At 43.3% G+C, this 25,134-nt stretch overlaps 1 protein-coding gene across 1 annotated transcript in view; it reads left to right on the plus strand.

Moving 5' to 3' along the window:
* csmd3b (CUB and Sushi multiple domains 3b) overlaps window positions 1–25,134 on the plus strand; it is a 387,713-nt gene that overhangs the window by 207,369 nt on the left and 155,210 nt on the right. Inside the window, 3 exon segments of the mRNA XM_042077517.1 lie at window positions 5,221–5,324; window positions 5,765–5,877; window positions 23,326–23,508. Of these exon segments, the coding sequence (XP_041933451.1) occupies window positions 5,221–5,324; window positions 5,765–5,877; window positions 23,326–23,508 (400 nt within the window).

Genomic DNA, 25,134 nt, shown 5'->3' on the forward strand with positions numbered 1-25,134 from the left:
TATTGCACTCCTGTTTTAACCTTGGTGAGGGGGAGCTGTGGCGTGTCAAGGCTTAATTCAATTTCCAAACATTAGTCCACTGCCTCTGCCCCTCTTCCCTGACAAAGTGTGACGTCATTAGTGATGATGCACTATAGACCCTTTCATCAATAAAAACAAAAACAATGCTTGAACGTTCTATTTGGGCCCCAATCTACTTCCTCTGCATTAAGATAGCATATGGAATGTTAAAAAGGAAGTCTTGTGGGGCCAACTATGATGCTGATAATGGAACTCTCTTGAAAGGGTCCATAGATGGCCATTTTAAAGCATTAAATGGATTCTGATTTGCTGTTTCCATGAATGGGTCCTTCTATACACCAGCAGAATGAATGCTGTGGGAACTCAGTACATGTGTTAATAAGTAAGACAGTAATCAAGCAAATAAATAAATAAATAAGCACATACATACATTAATAAATTGTGTATCTCATTCCAAAAACAAGGACACACACTCAATTACTTTGTCGTCTGCTTATTCATCTATACTGAATGGGCTTCTTAGGTCCGGTTGCCATGAAGGACAAGCTTTAAGATGCATACCAGCCTCATTCCCGATGGCCATCCCTCCTTAGCCCAGTGCACTCAACCTTTTGTCCATTGGCAATTTCTGTTGTGGTCTCACATGCGGGTGTTTAATGCAGTGGAGTGAATAGTCCTGCTCAGACGCAGAAATGCCTTATCATGCAGAAACCCTAATGCCCTGTGCTCCCATGGCCTATCTCTCTTCGGGTTATTAACCTCTGGTGAAACAGCTAAGGTCAGATCGTGAAAAAAAACAAAAAACAACACTCAATAACCATGTAGATAACTGCTGATTTTTTTAAAATAGAATACACAGAAGTGTTCTTATGTATGTTGCCCCACCAGCTTAATGTTTGGTTTGGTTGAGACTACTGAAACACTGATGCAGTAAATGTGCTATGTGTAATCTAACATTTTCTAGCCAAATTAAAGCCGCACATGTCTAATTGAGGTAGATTAATGAATCTAGTCTGCCTTTTTTGTTTGGAACATATACACACGAAGCGATAGGTATTCCTCCATTACTAGATTGTACTGAGAGTAGCCCCTAACGAAACTAGTACTTAGTGCTATCTTTGCTAAACGGAGGGTATTGATTCCCAGTGTTGGGCAAATTAATCTATGTAAATGTAATGTTTGCCAGGTGCCTTTTAGTGTGAACAGTTACATGCAGTTACATGAGTGGCTAAAGCTCATTATTACTTGCTCCTACAGTATGTTCACTGTAGCACTCCTTGTTTTTTTTAAGCTCATTTTCGTGCCTCTAGTTTTTTTGCACAGTCAGTGGTCAGAAGCAGTGCCAAAAAGCCCATGCTTAATCAGACTGTCTCTACGCACTGGCCCGAGACCAACAGGACACTCTGACAAGGCACAGTGGCAGTGACATTCTCCAGTTTAGGAGATCTGGCCCGTGTCACATATCAATGCTCTTGTTTTCCTCCTCAGTGATCATCCTGACACTGTGCGGAGTGAATTGTACACAGGAGGAGATAGTATGTGGATGCATGTTGGAACAGTTAATTACAAGTGTCCCTGGTAATCCTCTTATCTGATTGATAGTGCAGCGGGATTGCCCTGACTCGTGCATTACACTCGACATGATTGTCTCTTATGCTGTGCGATTACGTGCACCTGCTCAGTGGGATTTGTGTTCGTGATCGCTGCGCCCCGATAAGCCATACGGGTGACATACCGTAAAGAGCGCCTCAGCGTCTGCTGATTGGCAGATCAAAGTTGGCCGATGATGGCGCTTGAGGGAGGGCTGATTTTCCTCGTGCTTTCTTGTTTATTCAATTTAGAAGGCACTAATCTAATGACGTCCCAGGGTGCTAACTCACAAGCAGATGTGTTTGACTGTTTTGATGTGAACAAGAAATTTGAATATTGAATCTTTCTCGCCTCGCAGAAAAAAAAAAGAAAAAAGAAACTTTGGCAATCCCTCTTGTGCATCCAGATTGGAGATTGCATAGAATATTCTGAATCAACTGCCCGATCAAAGCCCGACCGATTTCGAAGAACGGAGGACTTTTCCCCATACGATCCTAACTAAAATGGTGGGTTGTTGATTATCGAAGGAAATTATTCCAGATCACCAGTTTCCTATGCCTCAGGGAGTCCTGTGGAGAATGTTAGAGGCAAACTGTTTGAAAGTTTGAATCTAACATCTGAATATCCACAATGACATTTTTTTCTCTCTATCTTTTTTGGTGGTGGCGAGGCTTCTAGATGGGACAGAATCCTCTGGCAGTGTTTTTTAATGACAAGACTGTAATTTGACAGACGTGTTTTGACAAACTGACAAATCGCTGTGCAGTTCAAATTAATCTACCCAAGCACAACCGCAATTAGTGTAAATACCAAGCTGTTGAAGCCTGAGTAACAAAAGACTGAGACCCATTCTGACAGATAGAAAGTCATCTTTAAAACTCACATACTCTTTTTGACAAACAAAACATAATCTTTAATTCTCACATTTCAGCACTCGGTATTGATGGATTGTCCCGTTGGTGACACAAATGAAAACAACATTCATATATTTCCTTTCTTGAAAAAGTAATTTTCTCTAACGAAAATGGTCAGTAAATACCTCAAACGGCTTGAGTGCACTTGGCTGACCCCTGATGAAGCAGGATGTGAGCTGATTTTGAAATTGTAGTCATTTCCAGGGCCACAGCTGCTGCCAGCGGTGTAATTCTGCACCTGAGGATGGTGGTTGGCTCTTCAGACTGTGTTTGTGCTGCACGGAGACTGAGAGCCATTTCCTCCCAGCTCTTGTTTGGCTCGGTGGTCGAGTGTGCGGCATGAGGAGGGTGCGGGTGAGGGCGAGGGTGAGGGCCCATCTTCTCCCCTGACCCAGTAAGTCCACACCTGGCTGATGGGAAGGGCCTGATGAGAGGGCCGGAAGCATGCTGTTGTCGGTGATCCCTAATCTGCGGGGACAAATAGTCATGCAGAACAGCCAGGGAAAGCACCTGGGCCTGATTATACTGTGGAGGGGATCACACACATACACATACACACACACACACACACTTGAGCGCACACATACACACACAGAGATGCACTATAGAACACACACACACACACACACACACACACACACAAACACTCGCACACACACAGACACACACAAAGAGCGGCACAATAGCACACAGTCTCACACACACACACAAGATCCTACTTCATCAGGCAGCTGGCTCCACGGTGGCCCCACTGGAGTTCAGGAGGACCCTTCAGACCCTCTCAGGCTTCCTCTCCCGGGGTGTGGGTGACGTGCCTCTCCCTTCCAGGCTCGTTTCCAGATCCACAATGCACCCATCCAGCATGGAGTGGTGTGCACATTATTCTGACAAATAATAATGTGTTGTTGGTGAGACTGCACGTAGCAAACCAGCGGGCCAACTGTTTCGACCCATTTGAGTGGGCCATGTGAATGTGTTAGGTGTGGCTGCCTTTTTGCGGTAAAAAAACCCATACTGGCCTTGCTGAGAATGTTCTGGCGCTGCAATGCACAGTTACAGTGATGAAGGACTCCATAAAGAGGGCTCTTTCTGCCACAACTAAACCGCAGGATTTTTACATAAAGGCCTATTCAGAAGGTCTGTCTGCCCATTCACATCAAATAGATCTGTCTGTTAGAGAAAGAGAGGGAGAGAGAGCAAGAGAAAGAGGGAGAGAGAGTATGGTCCTTGTTTGCTCGCCCATGTCATTCCTCACAAGATTTCGCCTTTTCATTGCGGGGGTAATAATTCTGTTATATTGGCTCATTACTTTGCCATTCAATACTGTGCTCCATTGCCTTAATCATTGCACAACAGAAAGTCTCACTCAGTGGCCAGCGCAGAGCCGGGGCAGTGCAGTGCAGAGCTCGGCGCCGCCCGCACGGCCGCTAGCTCGCTTGCTCGCTCGCAGGCAGGTGAGCGCTGTACTTCCCCCCCGCCTCAGCAAGGAGGCAGAGTTGAGAGTAGTTGTTTCTTTCCCCCCCCCTTTCTTTTTCCATCCCCCGCCTTTCCCTTCACGATATCGATATTTCTAAATGGAGCTCTCTGTTGCCCCATGCACAGCAACCCGGAGAGTGCTGTTGGAACATCAATCATCTTCCAAAGCAGCTCACATTACAAGGGAGACTCCCATGCCCAGCCAGCCCCTTAGCCGCCGTGCCGCGCCGCACAACATCGACACCACACCACACCGCAGAGCCCGTCGTCATGGCAACTAATTCTCTCCTCCTATGCTCCTTTAATGGGTTAATAAGGACATGGAGCTCATAGGCCACAGCTCCTTGGGCTGCACAATGCTCACCATAGCTCCGGCACGAACAATAACGTCTCTATTGTCTCGCCGGTTTCCGGATTAACTAGATTTGTATTAATGTATTGACTGCGTAGTGCGTAATTAGAGTAATTAGGCAGAAGAAGGATATTTTTCCCCTTGTTTTGCCATATGGAGTGGAACCCCCTCTGGATTTACAACATGGAGATGCAGTGGGGGAGTGGAAATCATATAAGACAGGCTGCTATCCTGAGGGACCATGCGGAGGAATAAGAAAATGTCTTCCCTGCCATTTAATTACAGAGAGACCGCCTTTCATTGTACAAAGCACACCTATTGCTGTCCTCTCCGATTACTGTCATTATTTTTGATCGTAACATCAATAGTAATGAGTGTCCCATAAAGAAGTGTCTGACGGACACATATAGCTCCCCTTAAAGGAAACCCAGCTTTTGAACTGTTTGAGCTTCGCATTGATGAGTATTCGAGACACCATCTACCATCTGTCTTTGTGATGTTGTTACACTTCTGTAAATAGTTGTTGAAAGAGTAATACACCTTTCTGACAGGCAGTCTTTCAAAAGAAGGACAGTTAGGACAACAGCAGCATGTCATGAATTGCTTATACTTTTCCAGAAAGAATTGAACAGAAGAGAAAGAAAGAAATCGAAGAATCATTCAAATCTGACAGAAGTTGGTTTATTGCAATCTCCACCTTTCCAGTTCTTTTTTTTTTTTTTTTTTTGCTGTGCGCAGCTGTTTTTCGGTGGTCCCCTGCACCACCATTTTCGTTAGCTGGCAGGAATCAATTATGCAAGAGCCATAAAACCTAATTCAGGTCCATTTGACACTGCGCTTCCTGCAATGCCTCATTTCTTGCGACAGGTAATACAGATTAACTTTGAGGAGTTTGACCTGGAGATTGCCTACGACACACTAACCATCGGCGATGGAGGGGAAGTCGGCGACCCGTCCACTGTGCTGCAAGTGTGAGTGCCGGCCATGTTTGTCTGTCCCCATTCACCCCTCCTGACCTCCAAGGGATTTATGCTGACGTGTAATGTAACTGCATCTTGTTATTGAGAGGATAATTAATAACAATTAACTTCATAATTAGTAATTTAAGCTACTGTTGTGCATTTATGTTTGTGACATGCATTAATAACTATGTATATTCTAATTTGTCATTGAAGACATCACAGCCCTCTTTTGACTAAATATAACTAGTAAGCAAAGCACATTTTTAAATGATAATTTCAACTTTCTTTTGGCTTTTACAGTAGTCACAAAAATGTAGACCTGTGTATATTTCTATATGGATGCCTCTCCATATGATGCATCACAGTCACTCATTTAGCAAGCACCAAAGACGGTAAACACATGATGTTGAAGGCAGGGTGCCCGTGATCACTTTGATTTCCCCCTGCAGTCTGACCGGCAGCTTCGTTCCTGACCTCATAGTTAGCATGACCCACCAGATGTGGCTGCACCTCCAGTCGGACGAGAGTGTGGGATCCATCGGCTTCAAGATCAACTACAAAGGTAAGGGACCTCAAAGGTGAACATACCTCTGTTGCCTGGAACTAAACACTGGTGAACCCTGCCAACAACCCCCAACCCCCCCAGCACACACACACACACACACACACACACACACACAGACGCACGCAGGACTACAGCACCTCGTGTGGAAAAGTAGGGAATGAGTTTTTGAAGCCCTGGAGGCCTTGAGAGAGACAGCAGGCGAGATGAGAAATCGGCAGCCAAACAATCAGAAAGGCAGCAGACCAGGGGCAATTGAACCAACTTGTCAAACGGCTGATTCATTCCCTCCTTCATTCGCAGTGAGCGAACAAATGAACGAAGGCAAGACTCGGTCGTCAAACCACCACCCAACCCCACCATCCCTCTTTAGCACACACACACACACACACACACACACACACACACACCAACACAAACACACAGAGAGAGGCCCACTACTGTCGAGGTCATGACGGTCACTAACCTCAGGAGGATGTGAGGGGAAATGTCCAAGTCTGAAGACACCTCAGGCTTCCCTTCAGCAGTGCCTGGCAACCACACGACACTAGAGCAGGGAAACGTACAGTAGCTGCTCTTAGATGGCCAGCCTACCTACTGTAACCTAGCACCACATATCTCTCTCTCTCTCTCTCTCTCTCTCTCTCTCTCTCTCTCTCTCTCTCTCTCTATATATATATATATATATATATATATATATATATATATATATATATATATATATATATAATCTTGCACTTTCTCATGCTCTTTCTCTCTCTGTCTTTCTCTTTCTCTCTATCTCTCTCTCTTGCACTTTCTCTTGTTCTCTCTCTCTCCTTTTTTTCTACAAATGTGGCTTGGCTTAAGGAAGTGCAGGCGCTCATCTTTCAAACATGAGTGCTATGCGCTCGCGCTACAAGCTACAATTTCAGCCTTATCTCTGATTATCTTCTTCCCTGCTCAAAGTTTTGTAATAAATTAGTGTCTGAGTGATAAACAGCATGCCATCCACTCTGATGAAGGTAAGTGACTTACAAATCAAGAGCGGTGGAGAAAGAGAGAGAGGGTGGAGATGGGAAAGAGTGAGAGAAAGAGGGGAAGAAATAGAGACAGAGAAAGAGAGAGAGAGGAGGAATACAGTAAGAGAGCAAATTCTTTTGAGTGCAAACCCTGCAAAGTAAGGACTAAATAGATTACAATAATATCTCTGGGAGCGATGAGCGGTGGGGGGGGGGGGGGGGGGGGGGGGGGGGAGAGGGGAGAGAGGAGAGAGAGAGAGAGAGAGAGAGAGAGATTTGCGATTTGAATTAGGCCTCTCCCCACGATGGCAGCCATTGCCATCCATAACCTTAAATACCTTCCAGTGGAGGCTCATCAACAGTCATTTGAGAGAGGGTTTTTTGCTGCTTATACACCCATTTACTTAAGCTGGTGCTGTGGTGAAGGGGAAATAGCACAGGCTCTCCTCACGCCCCATGTTTTGCTGACAAACCGGTTAGTTTTGCGCGCGTGTGTGTGTGTGTGTGTGTGTGTGTGTACACACTAGCTGCACCCGAGCACTAGAGAAAAAATGGGAACATATTTTGTTCTAGCAGCTCACTCCCACTTTACAGTGATTACATGCAGACTATTCTTGCCATTTCAACTGAGGAGGAGGAGGAGGAGGAGGAGGAAAAGTTCCAACTCTTGTGACGTGTTTGCAGCTCCGCTCCACTATGAGCCCTGCAGTGCTGTACTCCAATTAGTCATTTTATTTCCCACTATTAATTTACTACATTGATGACACTAAAAAACAGTGTGCCCTTTAAAGGGGTGGTTCAGGATTTTGGACATAAGACCTTATTTCCAAGTAAGCAAGTGTGATATTTATCAGTGGAGACCGTTTTCAGCACGTTTCATCCAGTCCTTCTAATTGCAGAGTTTGCAGGTGCTAGGCTAGCGCAAGTCAACGGTATATGCTAGCCTGCCACTAAAGACAGTCTTACCCACTCCAAAGTACACCCGAGGCAAATTCCAGACAATCGATGTAAATGTCTGTGTTGATAGAATAGTGTAAGAAATACAACTACCCTTGCATCGCGTTGCAATAGTTATACTTTGGTCCCTAAAGTTGTTAGTAGTCATTTTGCAACTCAGCGGCGGACTGATATTACCAAGGCTACTACTAGGTATCCCCATTGGAGTGCGCTTTACTGTTTACTTTTTGGCGCAGTACTACTAACCGGAGCAAGTATAATTCCGCCACTGCTAAGAAACTAGTCCCTCAAAATGTAATGCGATCGTTGAAATGCAAGGATAGAATAACGTTAGAAATGACACTGTCAATACAGACATTTACATCGATAGTCTGGCGTTATAATTTATTTGCCTCGGGTGTACTTTGGAGTGGGTAAGACTGTCTTTAGTGGCAGGCTAGCACATACCGTTGACTTGCGCTAGCCTAGCACCTGCGAACTCTGCAATTAGAAGGACTGGATGAAACGTGTTGAAAACGGTCTCCACTGATAAATATCACACTTGCTTACTTGGAAATGAGGTCCTATGTCCAAAATCCTGAACCACCCCTTTAAGGGTTGTATTCAAAGACAGTAGTTTTGACTTCTTTACACTAGTTTGAGATGCATTAGTGTGACATTCTCTTGAGCTCCTATTCTTTTTTTGTGAGTTGTCTTATTTTAACTGCAGAGGATTTAATATCAGTTAAGGGTCTACAAGCTTTTATTTTGTACACAACGGTTGTATTGTTACATGTCTCCCCGATCCTGGCTACCTGCACCAGAAGACAATACTGGATGAAGAAGAGAGCTACTTCACCATTCTCTCAGCAAACTTTCTTTCACTCGCTCACTTTTAGGAGTGCAGTGAAATGCAGCATAGCACTGAGCTACCAGTTAAAAGTCTACAGCCTTTGTGTTTCACACGAATCCCGTGTTACACCATGAATCCTTGATCCCAGTTGGCTCTGGCAGAACACAGCACTGCGTACCACAGAATACAAACTGCCCAAACCGCACTGTGTATACCAAATAATTCATAATACAGACAGTTTCTATTTCAACTAAGAGTCATTCATTGCTATTTATGTACCATTTATAAACACAGTACATATAGAAAAGTACAGTACATATAAAAATCTGATGGCCATATTTCATGTACAAGCTGAAGTATTGCAATCTGTTTTCAATATGGGTTTTCATGATTTGTTTTCAGCTTTATTGTAATATATGTAATACACAGTCTGCTGCAGTGTAATCTTAAGTGTACAGAACATCCTCATGAAATGTCTGCCTCAATATATCAGAAAGCTTTACAAACACTGCAAGTGTACAACAGCGATGATATCACAAAGGCACTTTAGTAAATGAGATGCTGGGATACACATATGTAGATGCATGCACACTGTCACACACACACACGCACACGCACACGCACACACACACACACACACACACACACACACGATAAGGAGATAAATAAGCAAATGCAGACATGCAGATTCACACATGCTAAGAGACACAGGAAAACACACACACACACACACACCTAGTCAGATGTGTACACGCACACGCACAGGAACACCCAGAGACAAATAGAGGCAGACACATGCAGATGCACACACACTGAGAGACAAATGAACACAGCAGACACTCAAACAAACACACACACACACACACACACACACACACTTGTAGAGGGGGGATTTGTTTCTCTCTCTCTTTCTGTCCTGCTTGGTTGGAATGGCCTAATAGGTTATTTCAGCTCTTGAGCAGACAGCAGCCAGTGTGCTGTGCATCGTGCCTGAAGAATACTTGAGAAATGAATCAATTGGATGGCTGCAGGCTAAAGATGATATTACTGAGTTTCATGGTAGAAGCGATCTGCCACACCAGGGACAAAACAGCAGGCTATTGTGAATATAAATCAGTCTGCAAAATCAGTCACTTGTGTGTGGTCCTGTGTATGTGTTGTGTGTGTGTGTGTGTGTGTGTGTGTGTGTGTGTGTGTGTGTGTGTGTGTGTGTGTGTGTGTCTGTGTGTCTGAGAGAGAGAGAGAGGAGTAGGGAGATGAAGGCTAGGTGTGGTGCTGTGCTGACACACGCTTAGTTGGTCACACATGAAAAGTTCACTAAAGATATTTGCAGAGAACGGGTGGATAAGCTGAGCTTTGTTTTGTGTCTCCCTGAAATGCTGCGGACTATTCATCCTAATGCAGTTATTGGAAAGAGCCACCCGCATATACAGTCTATGCCCACCAGTGTTGGGCAAGTTACTGAAAAGTAATTGAATTACCTTACCAATTACTGTATATCAAAAGTAATTAGTTACTAGAGAAAGTAACTTTTGAGTTTAGTTTTAAGTCTGCTTTTAAAATGTCAATATGAACAGTACTGAACAGTCACACACACGATAAACCTATTTTTAGACCTATTTATTGTAGTTTCAACGGGCCTTCAACTCAATAGCCTTGTGCATGAGTTCTCAAACTTTCTGGACCACAAAACATTCTACAATGCATGAAGGCTTCCCTGACCTTGTTTTGCGCCACCCTCACCATCTAGGTGGTTTGATAGATATGTACAGTACACTGCCTACTGCTTGCCTTCTACTACTACTAGTAGTAGTAGTATGCATGGTGGTGCACTGACACTGAATTCTGCAATATAGTAATAAGTTAGCTTCGCTAGCGGCGGTCATATAATGATTGTCAAAGTTTTTTTTTTTTCCCCGTCATCTACTTCCTGAATTTTTGGTCAACGATACCCGGGACACCGAAACATCGGTGCACATGAAATTTGGTGGGTATGTAGCCCCACTAGACTTTTACGGAAAAAATTTGTTTCGTCCACACCCCCCTGTGCTGGGCCACCCCAACCGCAAAAAAAGCAGTTTTTCCTAAATAACTACCTGAACCGTGGCACTGAGGATGAAGAATCTGAAAATGAAAATGCAATATCATTCTGCTTTAATCGCCCCTATCTTCAGTTAAGATGTTCAGAACTGCACCAAATTTTATGTGTATGATTGACCTGGCATTCTCTGGGGGTTTCATCCATGGGGGGGTCTAAAAAAATGTAGGCTATGTGTACATTTAGTGACTGTACACTCATTGGCCTGTAGATGGCGGTGCACACATATACACATGCACACACACACAGGCACGCACATACTATCGGTATTAGAACGGCCGATACATAATTACAAATTCAGTAGGATTAAAAGAAAGCCAAATATTCATCATCATCATGGCTGCATTTCCAGTATTGGCGATACGTAGTCGTTTGTCCACTAGATGGCGCATCGTTGCAGTGAAACGTAATTTTGTTGGAAGTTAAAATTGGGTTGGAAAAACAATGGACGCTTCCTACAAGGACTGTAGTTTACCGCAGAGAACGTCTAATAAGGATAGGACAATGTTCTTCACATGAAATGTAATTCCCATTTCTTCTTGAAGCCGAAATAAATCTGAGAATGTTTATCGGACATGCTTGGTTTTTACTGCAGGTACGTTAATCTTATAATATTAATAAGGACCTATAGGTACAATAATGTTACCGTTAGCGTTGGTTGAGCGATGGAGGCCAATTTGATTGATTGCATTTGTAGAAAACTATAAATGCGGTTATACCAAGCAAATTGATAGCAGCACTGTAATTGTATCTTTCGACTGTCATTTGTTGCACGTGCTACAAAATCATTCTGTGCAATGGAAGATTTACCAACGTTACACCGGTCTGATACAGTTTTGCCTATACATGCGTGAGACTGAGACGCCTGTTTCTAAGTGCGTGCAGGGTGTGAGAGGGGAATCGATGTACTTTGATTCCAGCTTGGTAGTTGTAGTCTGTGAGATTAAAAAGCACGTGTGTGTGAAGTATCCAAACAATGACACCTTCATTTCATTATGGCTGCTTTAGCAACACACCTTAAGCTACTGTGTAGTGGGTCCCATTTAGAAGTGGCTACTTCATTCGCGCTTTCCTTGACTCATGGAGATGCGTGAATTTTATTACAACTTTTCGCCATGATATGGCAGTTTAAGTCCGCTTGATACTGTAAGGCGTAAGCCATTGGTTTCCAAAGGAGATTTTATTTGTGTCGCCAGCATAGCCTATTGACAATTTATGTTGTAAATAGGCCTACCTTATAGGCCTATCTGTAGCTTAGGGAAGCTAACAGCTTTCTATTAGGATCTAGTTTGTTAGTTACAGTTTTGTCATAACTCCCTGATGCATTTTTGCATTTAGAATAGCCAGAGCGTGGATATCTCAATCGGAAAATTAAACAATATCGGGCGCCTATGGACTGCCCGCTATTTATTTTTTGATTTCTTAAAAGATTGAGCTTGGTCTAGTGAAAGCCAGACTAGCCATGGACCTCAGTTACACAATGCAAGGGAACATCAATCAGCCTATATTTGCACGAACAATAACGGACAACAGCTCTTCAACTTTGGCCCGTTAAAATGTGTATGAACAGTCTAGCGACGCATTTCATCAAGGCCCATTTGGACATGTTAGTTATTTGCACCACTGGTTAGATGTAAAACAGCATTTCGTTTCAGACTACTGTTACTTAATTTGTGCATTGACAATAAAGTATCACATGAACTAAAATCTTATGTAGAAGAAGAAACATTCACAAAAAATCCATCCATCCAAAAATGACCTTTGTTTTTGATAGCTGTTGAAAACGGCATGGAACTGACAGAGATGTTTTTGTTTATTAATAAATAAATAAATAATTTCAATTCAATTTCAATTTATTGTGCTTATAGAGCGCCAAAACATAACACATGTATCCTGGCACTTTACAGAATGTAGGCAATCAGAGAAAAAAGGAAAGAAAGGAAGAAAAGAAAAGCAAGAGAGAGGCCCATGGGTAACAGGGGCGAGGAAAAACTCCCTAGAATTGGAGATATATATAGGAAGAAACCTCGAGCAGATCCACGACTCAAGGGCCTGACCCATCTGCCTAGGGTCAGTACATGACAGTAAGGTCTGTATACATGACAAATGCATATGATAGTCGGGTGTAGAGAATAAGACATGGTGTTAAAAGCACTTGAGCTGAAAGTTACAAGAGGTGGGATGATTACGTATCCGGTATGGTAATTCATTATTCCTGATTTAGTGACAGAAAGTTCAAATAGTCCAGCTTTGGAATTGTCCAGGGGAAGGGAGTTGTCAAGGGGCATGTGGTGGGTTGGCAGACGGGCCAGTTATTAGGGCAGAGTTGTCATAGGTAGGTGGTGGGTCGCTAGGCTGTACGGGCCAGTAAGGGGGAAGAAAGAGAGATGTAGAGTGGGTTAGTATTACTGAAAATCAAAATGGTCAATGTCAATAAGTAATCAGTAGTACTATATATTGTTACAGTATACCATGGTGAGAATAGGCAAGAGAGGGAGAGTTGAGAGAGAGAGAGAGAGAAGGGGGGAGAGGAGAGGGGGGGGGGAGGTTGTACGGCGTGACACATGAAAAGTCCATGACCGCACTATGCTATAGCAGCATAACTAAGGCATGGTGAGGGGTAGTCGACACCAGCGCAGGTATGGTCAGTGACCACCATCACACGCGCGACTGGGGTGCCAGTCACACGAGGACTCAGCAGGGTGGTCCATTCCAAAAAACCCTGAGGTGGGTGAAGTTCCACGCACCATACCTAACTATGGGAGGCAGTAAAGAGGTATGTTTTAAGTCTAGACTTAAAAATAGGGAGTGTGTCTGCTAGTCGAATTGAGGTAGGGAGATTATTCCAGAGGAGGGGTGCGCGATAGCTGAAAGCTCTGCCTCCTTCTGTAGTTTTTGAGATTCTTGGAATTACAAGAAGGCCAGTATTCTGTGATCGTAGCGGTCTGGGTGGGTTATATGGGACTAGGAGATCTTTAATATATTCTGGTGCCTGGCCATTAATGGCTTTGTATGTTAGAAGTAATATTTTGAAGTCAATGCGACTTCTAACAGGCAGCCAGTGTAGAGATGCCAGGATAGGGGAAATATGTTCATATTTTTTAGTTCTAGTTTGTGTGCGAGCAGCTGCATTTTGTATAAGCTGTAAGCTCTTTAGACAGGTGTTATTGCAGCCAGCGTATAGAGCATTGCAGTAATCAATTCTTGAGGTGACAAAAGCATGGATTAATTTCTCAGCGTCTGGTAAGGATAAAGACTTCCTTATCTTTGAAATGTTCCTTAAATGATCAAATGAAGCTTTGGTAATCTGTTTTATGTGATTACTTAGTGATAGGTCTTCGTCAATTGTAACTCCTAGATTTTTAACACTTGTGGATGAGGATAGTCGAAGATCAGTAAATATAGCCTGTGATGAGGATAGGATATCCCTCATCATTTTAGGACCTAAAACCATGACTTCTGTTTTATCGGAGTTCAAAAGCAGGAAATTATTTGTCATCCATGTCTTTATGTCTCGTATACATGTGTCAAGTTTGGCTAACGGAGTCAATTCGCCAGGTTTTATGGAAAGGTATAGTTGTGTATCGTCTGCATCAGTGGTGTAACAAACCGATGGTGGGCCCAGGTGCAAGTGCTACGCGGGCCCCATACCGATTTACTTTGGCCCAGGATGAATTAGCTCTAATACATGCAATACACATTAAGGGTGACTTCAATTGTTTAAGCAAAGGGCCTGAGGCACCGAAGTAGTTTAGTAGTTACAGATTACAATTTCAAATAAAAAACACACGACTACATAGGATCCATTACGTGTGAAAACATTAAAAATAATTTTATTAACAGCCTGCAGGCCAGGGTGATCTAATATTACTGCATTAACATCAACTCACATGGAATTATGGGAAAACTCAATGCGCCTCTTCAACCCTCTGCTGAAACTGCAAGCGTAGATTGCTTGCTTATAAACTCGCACTGTGCAGAAACAAAACTTAATGTAGCCTAACTTATTTAACTGTGCAGAAACCAAATAAAATCATTCATATGCATACAATCCCCAATATGCATGAATTAGGCCATTAGAAGAAGGCCATCTTACGAGCCTTTCGTTGTGCAAAATCGTCAACGATGTTCCCAATATTTAATGCTCTGGCTCTCGTATTTTCAATGGACAGGATAGCTAACACACTGAGCCTCCCCTGCCCCATGCTGCTCCTTAGGTAGGTCTTAATAAGTTTGAATTTGGAAAAAGATCGCTCAGCTGTTGCCACAGTCACAGACAATGTCAGAAACATGAGAGCAGTACACCCTTTCCCCTTGCTCTTTACGCTCCTGCCGCTTCTTGCAGCCGCTCTCGTGTTTGAAGGGCATTTTGGTCGGAACAATGGCTGAAATGTGCAGCCACCATCCATTCAAAAAATCACAACAAATCACTTAGCCTACCCAGAAATCCTTGCTGCATCTCAGTAGAAAGAAAGATACTCTGGCAAAACAGTATGACGACAAAGAAAGATGGTAATTTGATTTAGCCGATTTTATTTGATAGTTTGATTCTTAATGGTGAAGTTCTAAGAAAAAAGGAGGCAAGGCGGGGGTAACGACGGCCCCGGGAGGTCACGGGCCCTGGTGCGACTGCACTTGCTGCACCTACTATTGTTACGCCACTGGTCTGCATAAGAATGAAATTGAATGCCATGTTTCCTAATTTCTGAGCCTAGAGGAAGCATATAGAGAGAAAATAACAGGGGCCCTAGTACTGAGCCTTGAGGCACCCCATATTTTACCATAGTCTGGGTAGACAATTTATTGTGAACCTGTACAAATTGTCTGCGGTTAGAAAGGTATGATCTAAACCAAGCGAGTGCTGAGTCTTTAATGCCTATTGAATGTTCAAGCCTGTGGAGTAGTATGTTATGGTCTATGGTGTCAAAGGCAGCACTGAGGTCCAGGAGGACCAATATTGATATATGTCCATTATCGGCAGCGATGAGGAGGTCATTAAAAACTTTAACTAAGGCTGATTCAGCACTGTGGTGAGCTTTGAAACCAGACTGATATAATTCTTGGATTTTATTCATATGCAAGAAGGTACCAATTTGTTTCGACACTATTTCTTCTAGTATTTTTTACAAAAAAGGGAGATTAGATATAGGCCTATAGTTGGCCAGGTTGTTAGGGTCAAGGGTAGGTTTTTTGAGGGATGGCTTAATGACAGATAACTTAAACGACTGTGGTACATGCCCTGATAGCAGTGAGTTATTTATAATCTGGAGCAAAGCATTATCCAAGAAAGGGAGGGCAGTCTTCAGAAGATAGGTAGGAATAGGATCTAGAAGACTAGTTGTAGATTTTGATGAAGAGATTGTGGAAGTAAGGTCTAATCAATAGGTGTAAATGAATTCAACGTTATTCGTCTCATCTGTGATTCAATTATGTTTTCGCTATCGTTCAGCAATGGAGTATGAATTTGGTGAGACTGATTGGTTATTAATCTTATCTCTAATTGTTTCAATTTTGTCATTGAAAAAGTTCATGAAGTCATTACTGTTTAGGCAAATAGGGATAGATTCGGTTACTTAGGTGTGGCTCTTTGTCAGGCGGGAGATTGTGGTAAAGAGAAATTTTGTATTGTTTTTGTTTTCTTCGATCAGCGAGGAATAGTAGGTTGACTTAGCTTCGTTGAGTGCTTTTTTGTAGGTGATAAGGCTATCTTTCCATGCTTGGCGAAAAACTTCCAATTTAGTGGTACGCCATTTTTGTTCAAGTTTACGCGCTGTTTGTTTGAGTGTTTTTGTCTGTGTGGTATACCATGGAGCATGCCTTACTTGTTTTCTCATTCTCTTTTTGAGTGGTGCTACTGAATCAAGGGTTGAGCGTAATGAGTTCATCACATTATCAGTTAACGAGTCGAGCTCGGCTGGATTAAGGAATGGGCCTTCTGATAGGCCTACCACATGAGTCCGGAATGGGGCAAGCGTAAGCGAAATTTTTTCTAGAAAGTCTGCATTCGTTTTTTTCAGATAAGCCGCGGCTGTTAGCCTGGCGGGCCATCCTATATCATTGAAATGTATAGTCTGGCATCGAACCATTCACCTCGCTTAATCCAAGGGACGGGCAGAGAATTGTCTTTCAAACTGCCTAGGCATGCAATAGGCCAGCGCTACGACCATATCCGTATCCGGACGGCAAATACATCCTTCTTCGAAAGGAATGACTTAAGTGCATTGTGTTGCTCAACTTTCAAAGAAAAGCACAAGTCCAACTTCTCCAAAGTTGACGCCAACGCCGATTCAAACAACCGCTCTTCGTTCGCCATAGCCACCTTCCTTGTTGTTCACCGTCGCAGGACTGTCGTTATCCTGTTAAGCCCGCCTTAAGACTCTCTAACAGAATAGAGCGCTGTGATTGAATAACATCCACGGTGTTAGCCAATAGAAATCCCTATGGTTTGATACTAGACGTACAGGCTGAGCAAATTAATTTGCCGCCGCTAGGGTGCGTCTAGATTTCTAGGCTACGCGGCTGTAGTATTCAGCTAAATTAGGTACTGCATGTTGTAATGTCATTGTAAAAGTAATTAGATGGTGGTCAGTTAAGGTCGGGTGTTGTGGCAAGATTGTTAACTGCTATATGTTTATGCCGTATGACAAGACTAGATCAATAGTATGGTTATCTCGGTGCGTGGGTGAATTAACATTTTGGCAGAACCCGACATGGTCAATTAGGGATTGAAATGCAATTGTGAGACAATCGTTCACATTATCCATATGAATATTAAAATCACCCAATATAAGTATTTTTTCTGTTTGGATAATTCCTCTAAGAATTCAGTGTAGGGGCCAGGGGGTCTGTACAATGTGACCACAGTTACAGGCTGATTAGTTTTCCAGTCTGGCAGTATTAAAAAATTGAGGACTAGAACTTCAAAAGATTTAAACTTTTGTGTGAGCTTGGGAAATGTGAGAAGACTAGATTGATAGATTGTAGCTACTCCACCTCCCCTGCTAGTGTGGCGTGGTACATGATAATTCAAATGAGAGGGAGGTGTAGACTCATTTAATGGAAGGTATTCATCTGGTTTAAGCCAGGTTTCAGTAAGGCACATAACATCTATATGATTGTCAGTAATAATTTCATTAACCAAGGCAGTTTTATTTGACAGTGATCGAATATTAAGTAAAGCAAGTGTAAGTTGCGTTTTTGGAGGAATTTGCTTAACCGAAGAAGTTTTTATCGTAATAAGATTGCTACGAATAATTCCCCTAGTGGGTCGAGTAAGAGTTGACAGTCTTGGTACAGACACCCTCTCTATTTGGCCTTGTATGCCCTGTATACCTGGGTGACTGTTAGGACGGCAGAGATCTGTGTAAGACCTTATCTCTGCTTCCTGGATCTCTGGTTCGTCAGGAACTAGCCTCGGTTAAGTGACTACCGCTATGCGGTACATCTAGTTATCATTATTATTGCAATCCTTCTGTAGGCTACATGGAATGAGTTCAATAGGATGTAATGTGAAACAATGTTAAATGGCCTATTTTCAAAGCAGTTATTGTCTGCTCACACACACATACAACCTTAGGTTATCCTCATCCTGCTTTGAACACAGTTGTATTATATAGCATTTTAAGCACCACCAGGTTTGGGAAAAGCCTGCGCTGCACAAGTACTGACCTACCGAAATAAGTTCTAATGCGCATCCGAGGGTTTGGGGTTGTCGCGCACTATGCAGAAGGTTACTCTTCAGCTGATAAGGTGTTCCAGAGAGAAGTTGCATGTTAAGTCGCTGTAGTATGTAAGGTTGGCTATTTTGAGGTTTCTTTATCTGGTAAGTGAAATCTGCATTTTCCTCTCGAGTTAAACGTGTGCTTGCTTGTGCCAAGGCTATATATAGGCTGTATGTAGGCCTATTGGTGTTGTGGCGTGGCTATGTTGTAAGAATGAGAAATTGATATAACGAGGCTTTTGCGCAATAGGCGAAAAAGCAGAGATAAAATAAACAACAATGCGCTTTTACTGTAGTGGAGCTTACGAGGTGGAAACGAAAGGGAAAAGGCTTTTAAGATGCCCATTTAAATTGTAGCCTAATGCACTCTTGTGTGTCTTAGCATAAATACGAAATAAGGAGGAATGTGAGGAGGCTCCTATTAAATATAGGCCTACTTTAAAATATCACGAGAAGGCATCAATACAGTAAAGCATCAATACAGTAAAGTCAACAGTAAAGAAGCAAGACGCGAGTTAAAATAATAGACACCCCTTCAGGAAAAGCGATATAGGCTATGGGAAATATTGGGAAAAGTTGTTAATGAAGATGACAGTAGTACAAGTTATTTATGGTCTAGGCCTACTTCTTGCGAAGCCATTTAAAATGACAGCCAAAACGGGCAGCCTGCAGGAATAAATGTTATGGCACAGACTACACAGCCATACAGTATGTATATATGTATATATATGTATAGGTTCGCGCATGCATAAAAGTTACCTTAGTTCGTTGTGTTTGTAACTTTAAACAGTGGATGTGCTTTAGTAAAGCTTTGTGCTTCATTCAGTATTATTAATCAGTTCTTACGCTAACGTTTTGACCAGCAATGTATCTGTCTTGCCTACCTTGCCTCACCATTTCTGTTTTCGAAAGAAAGATGTATGTCCATGGCCTTCAAATCTTATCCTAGTGTTCTAATCCTTGGTGGTTGCGTGCGTGCTTGCGCTATTATTCTCATTCTCTCTCCTGCGCAAGCATTATGTCCTGCATGCCTATTGCGTGTAGTAGCCTACTGCATAAAGTTTCTCAAATAAATTAGTTTGTTTTACAGAAATGGCCTACTGTCATGCAGGCTCTAACCAAAAGCACACATTTTGTAAATAAGCGGGTCGGATCGCGGGTCGGGTATAATTTTGTCCTAATTAAAGGGACACCAGGCAAGCCTGATGCTTTTTCTCTACGAAACTCCCCCTCGCTCGGTCTGAAACTCTTTTCCTTTTCTTTGCATCTTCCGTCAAGGGTTTTCGCTGCTTCTTCGCCGGCTCTGCCATTATACACACGTTTGCAACAATCGCCTGCTTTTCGTTAGCCTCCCTCTGTGCTGTGGATGCAGGATGGAAACTGAAACTGCTTCGGTCGCCGGGTACGATACACTGAACTTGCAAGCGAGATATTCTTCCTACAGGCAGTAGGGGCGGGCGAGAGTCTTCATTCGCCCTGTAATGAGTCATTTAACCATACCGACTTACGAAGATGAGTAAATAACACGAAAACGTTGCCTGGTGTCCCTTTAAATATTAGCGGTCCGAGTTGCGGTCGGGTTGATTAAAATATCGACCGTGGGCCGCATGTGACCAAACCCGCGCAACACTGGTGTGTGTGTGTGTGTGTGGTATGTGTGTGTGTCTGTGTTTGTGTTTGTGTGTGTGTGCCCTGTTCATCTGTGCATACACATTTGCATAGTCGTTAAGGGCAAACCTCCACGAGAAAAAAAGACTGCTCATTCGTTCTTCCCGCTTATAAATCACGATAAATGTGACTTAATCACTGTAGGTATCATGCCGACACCATATTTCAAATGTTCTGAACAAGCTAATCTCTCCGTCATTTGAACATGAAAGATGAGTCTGGTTTTGTGGTCAGATTCCAGGTTCCCATTAGCCAGGCGTTTACGGCGATATCTTTTTGTCCTTTCGCTCGGCTGATTCATCTTCTGTCAGCGTTTTACACCAGGGACTGGCTTTTACATCATTCTGACATAATGGCATATTTTATTTGACAATTCTAGCTGAAGGTCGTTTTTCTCACTAGTTCCGGTCAGGTCAGGCTGCTAGGAGATATGGGACAGATCATTAGTGGGAAGGGCACAGGGAAAAGTTACGTTGATTTGGGTTTTGGTGATGTTATTAAATTAGCTCAATTATTTTGGCAAGTTATTAAATATGCAGAAACGGAGCTGAGCTGGGTCTTGGTGTCCCTCAAACAGTTAAACTTGCAACACAATAAGAAGGTGTATTTTCCATGAAAATATACTTTTTTTTATTAAATATATAGGTAATAATCAGCTTACTTTGAATGTTGGTGCATGTGATAAGACACACCACATCTTTTACGTATATTCAGTACGCTTTCATATGCTTGATAAAAAGCACTCACAGTTATTCCCTCCAAGGATGCTCCTGTTTTAGAACATGATCTCAGCCTACAGTGAGTGCGTGCTGCATTTGATTCATGAAGCGGTTGTAGCGGCATGCGAGTGAACGTCCACATGCAACGGGAGCGCCTTAACTCACTCACTTCGTCTTGGTGCGGAGCCCCAGAGAAAACTCCGGCCTTGACGGCTTTAGTACCTTCAGAGGCCATTAGTGGGGTATGTAGATCTCTGATGAGGTCGCAAACTTAATATGCATTTTATGAGGCGAGATGACAGCTACGGCAAGCCCCAAGGGTCATTAATGAGTTGCCAGTGCGCGCCTCCATTCAAGATGTGCACGTGCGATGGGCAATTTCAGTTTTACCTCCATAAGCAGAATATTATTCGTCGTTTTCATATCAGTGGTGGTGGAGTTTCTACTTATCTTGTCTTGATTGCTGTTCCATGTGAAAATGGTGCTTGTGGTCTTTGCTGTGGAGCATGGCAATAGGATGGAGGGATGTCTTTGAAAGGGCACCGATCGTGTCTCATTGTGCCGTGCAAATGAGCAGCCTCGCACGATGTGGTGAGCAAAGACTTCTAAGTACTTATTTTAAGAATCCTATGTTTAATGGGAAAAAGCTAAAGGCCCCAAGCCAATTGACTTGCCCATTTCATTGTCTGTAGTCAGGCTGTGGCAGTGGTTTTGATAAATAAAGTTCTTCTTTTAGTTTGGCTTTAGGGCAGCTTCAGACCAATGCTACCTATCTTATCTGATTGGATGCAAATCATTAGGAGAAGCTGAGTTTATTTCTAATGAGGCCCTTTTTCCTTTTTCAGAAGGAGAGTGTTATACATTAGAGATGGATCAAGAATATCAAAAAATGCACACACACACACACACACACACACAGAGAGAGAGACACACATGCACACATGCCTGACCCAGTTTGCATTTGCATGCTCATTGATTACAACCGGTTTAGAGACAATTTATAGATCAGATGTCGTATGGATGTCTTTTTATATCATACCCTAAAGCTGTGTAGACATGCAGGCATTCTAAACAGTCAGAAAAACACATATCTTCCTTGGTCCATAATCTCTCCATTGTCGCGGCGCTGCTTCCGCTGTAGTCGAAACTATGCCAACCAACACAATAGCTTTTCAGACCAGAGGTAAACCAATGGCTGCACAACTGAATTGTTCAGGCAGTCACTACAGCCCTGCTTTTATCTAATTCCCCATGGGCTAGCGCTTCACAAACCTACACTTTTTAATGCGCCATTGTCCTGCATTATTCGCATGCCGGCCGCTCTCCAAAGCAGTTGGTGTGTCCCCCCCGCCCCCTTAATGCTGTAAAATACAAAGCTGTAAACATATCCTACCCTCTCTCATGCACACACGCACACACACATACTCACACGCATACTTCTCTGAGCCCTTACACACACACACACACACACACACACACACACACACTCACACATTCTGGATTGAGCAGCGAGGTGCCACGCTGTGGGGACCCATAAAGAGAGTGTCATGTCGGAAATTAATGCAATACATCACGCTTCCGCAAGCGGCTTCCATTACACCTGCGTCTGAAATCCCGCCCAGCGTGGGCCTACATTGATTCTGCTCTAAATATAATTTAGTGGAGTTTTTCTTGCCCCCCCCCCATCGCATCCCCACTCTCCATTCACCTACCCACCTCCCCCCTCACTGCTGTTCCTGCTTCCACCAGTCTCGTCTCACCAGGGGTCAGGGTTCAGCACCGGCCGGCTGCTTCCGCGTCTCAGGAAGATGTATGGTCGGTGCTGGGGTCTTCTCCAACCTGGCCCCCGGTGCGCTCCAACCATGCGAGGCAGCTGGGAATCCAGTACTTCCCAGGGCTACGTGACCCCACTTGAGGCTTCTCCAGGGCTTTGTGTGTGTGTGTGTGTGTGCGTGTGTGTGTGTGTGTGTGTGCGTACGTGTGTGTGCGAGCATGTGTGTTTGTGTCTCTGGGGGTAATGCATGAGACCTTGTGTAGGGCACAAGATACCCCACTCAACCCCATCTCCTTCTCCTGTTGGACTATGCTTATCAGAGCATGCCTGCCCACAGCAGGGCCTTCACCATTGTTCTGGGTTTATCTCCTCCCATATCCACGGTAGACTGTCAAGTATGAAGTATGATGGCCCATTGGTAGTGTCATCACATTTTCTGGTGTTTGCCTCAATAACACATTCCCAAGCAAGAAAGAGAATTGTAGATGTTACACTTGCAAGTACGTGTCTTAGAATGCAAGTACGTGTCTCTTTATATGTGTTTTTTTTTTATTTATTTTTTTATTTATTTACCCCCCCCACCCCCCTCTCCTTGGCCTACATACTGTGCCACGCTTTGAGTTGCATTGTGGAGAGATCACCATGCTGCTCTGTTTAAGTCTCTGTCCTTCCTCCACAGAAATTGACAAGGAGAGCTGTGGGGATCCAGGGACGCCTTTGTACGGCATTCGGGAGGGCGATGGCTTCTCCAACGGGAATGTGCTTCGCTTCGAGTGCCAGTTTGGCTTCGAGCTGATTGGTGAGAAGACCATCTCCTGCCAAGACAACAACCAGTGGTCTGCCAACGTCCCCATGTGCATCTGTAAGTTTTCCATGCTGTTGCGACAAATCCGTTTTCTTGTGTGAAAGATGATGCACAAATGATCTGATGCATACTTTTAGGTATAGGTTTGGCATTGCAGAAATCTGTCCTTGCTTTAACAGTGGTTATTCCTCAACATTAGGACTTATTTTTGACAAAAATGGTTCCTCCCTCCCTCTCTCTCTACCCATCTCTCTTTCACTCTCTCTCACTTTGTAATAAGCAGAGACTTCATTTATGTGAATTCTGTTTCACACAAAATGTAATTTATGTTCCACCATATCCCCAGATATAGAGTCACAGAGTCTTATTTAATTCTACTCACAGACATGTGCTAGTGTTCAAGATATTGTCTGATGTAACGTTTTACATGCTATATAGCGATGGAGTAATACCTCTTTATTTTTTGGGGGAAATTGATATTTGCTCCCGAGGCAGTTCTAAAAGTATTCTAAATGTATTTGTCATTGCACCGACTAGAAAATGTCACGCAATACAATCACCTTTCCTTCAGCAGTACTAAGCTTGAGTCATGTATGCTGTAGAATTGCTTTTAAATTACTCCAGCTAATTTCCCTCTCTCCAGAAACACGGCGTTTCAAAGAATGAGGCAGAGAGACAGATTTTATAAGGGGGTGCAAGATCATTTGCTAGTGAATGAAAGTTAAAGAAAAGGCTATGTTAAACCCTCTAATGCTAAGATCATTCACCTGTTATTGTACTAATACAACTTTTTGTTGTATTTGGGGGCCAAGCAGCGAAGCTGCGAGGACCTCATTGTGTTTCTACGTTTTCCTATTGTTATTATTATATGCAATGGGAGTCTATGGCAGCCCATAGAACCGTATGGTAAAGGTTGGGAAATTTGGCACACTGATTGGGGACGGTCCCATGATTCATGTCACCAAGTTTAATGTCGGCAACTCGAACCCTCTAGCGCCACCAACAGGCCAAAGTTGGACGTGCGTTCATGCATGTAACTTTTGACCTGTTGGTCCGATTTTCAGAAGTCAGGTATTGTTGGAATCCTTGGACCAAGCCGAGTTCAACGCACCCTATGACGTCATTTTCCGCCATGATGGATTTTCCGCCATTTTGGATTTCATCATCATTAAAATGTATCAGGGGTCACATACTTTCTCTGATTCCCACCAAATTTGACACAGATCATCTTCAGACCAAGCCTCACAAAAGTTATCACTTTTTGTCTTCGGAAGTATTACCGTTCGCCCGTAAAAGCCAATCAAAATTTGCGGCGAAGCCGCCAAACAGGAAGTGAGCTCATATCACAGCAACCCTTGCATGTATCAAAACCAAACTTACATTGACTCATGACCCCATCAGGAGGACCCTCAAGAAATTTGGTGACCTTTGACCTCTAGGGGGCGCTGTAATTCACAAACATGCCTTTTGGCCTGTAGCTGCTGCTGTGCTTAGAATTAAATTGTACTAGTGGTGTCTGGTAATACTGTGAAAGGTCCTTAGGTCAACTGAGGGCAACTTGTCACATCAATATAATTTATTCGGCCGCCATATTTGATTTGATCAAAAACACCAACAATTTCGCACAGGTCACAAATTTCATCTGATCTTCACCAAAATTGGCACAGACCATCTTCAGACCAT

This window comes from Alosa sapidissima, chromosome 21 (assembly GCF_018492685.1).
Source record: "Alosa sapidissima isolate fAloSap1 chromosome 21, fAloSap1.pri, whole genome shotgun sequence".
Taxonomy (NCBI): Eukaryota; Metazoa; Chordata; class Actinopteri; order Clupeiformes; family Clupeidae; genus Alosa; species Alosa sapidissima.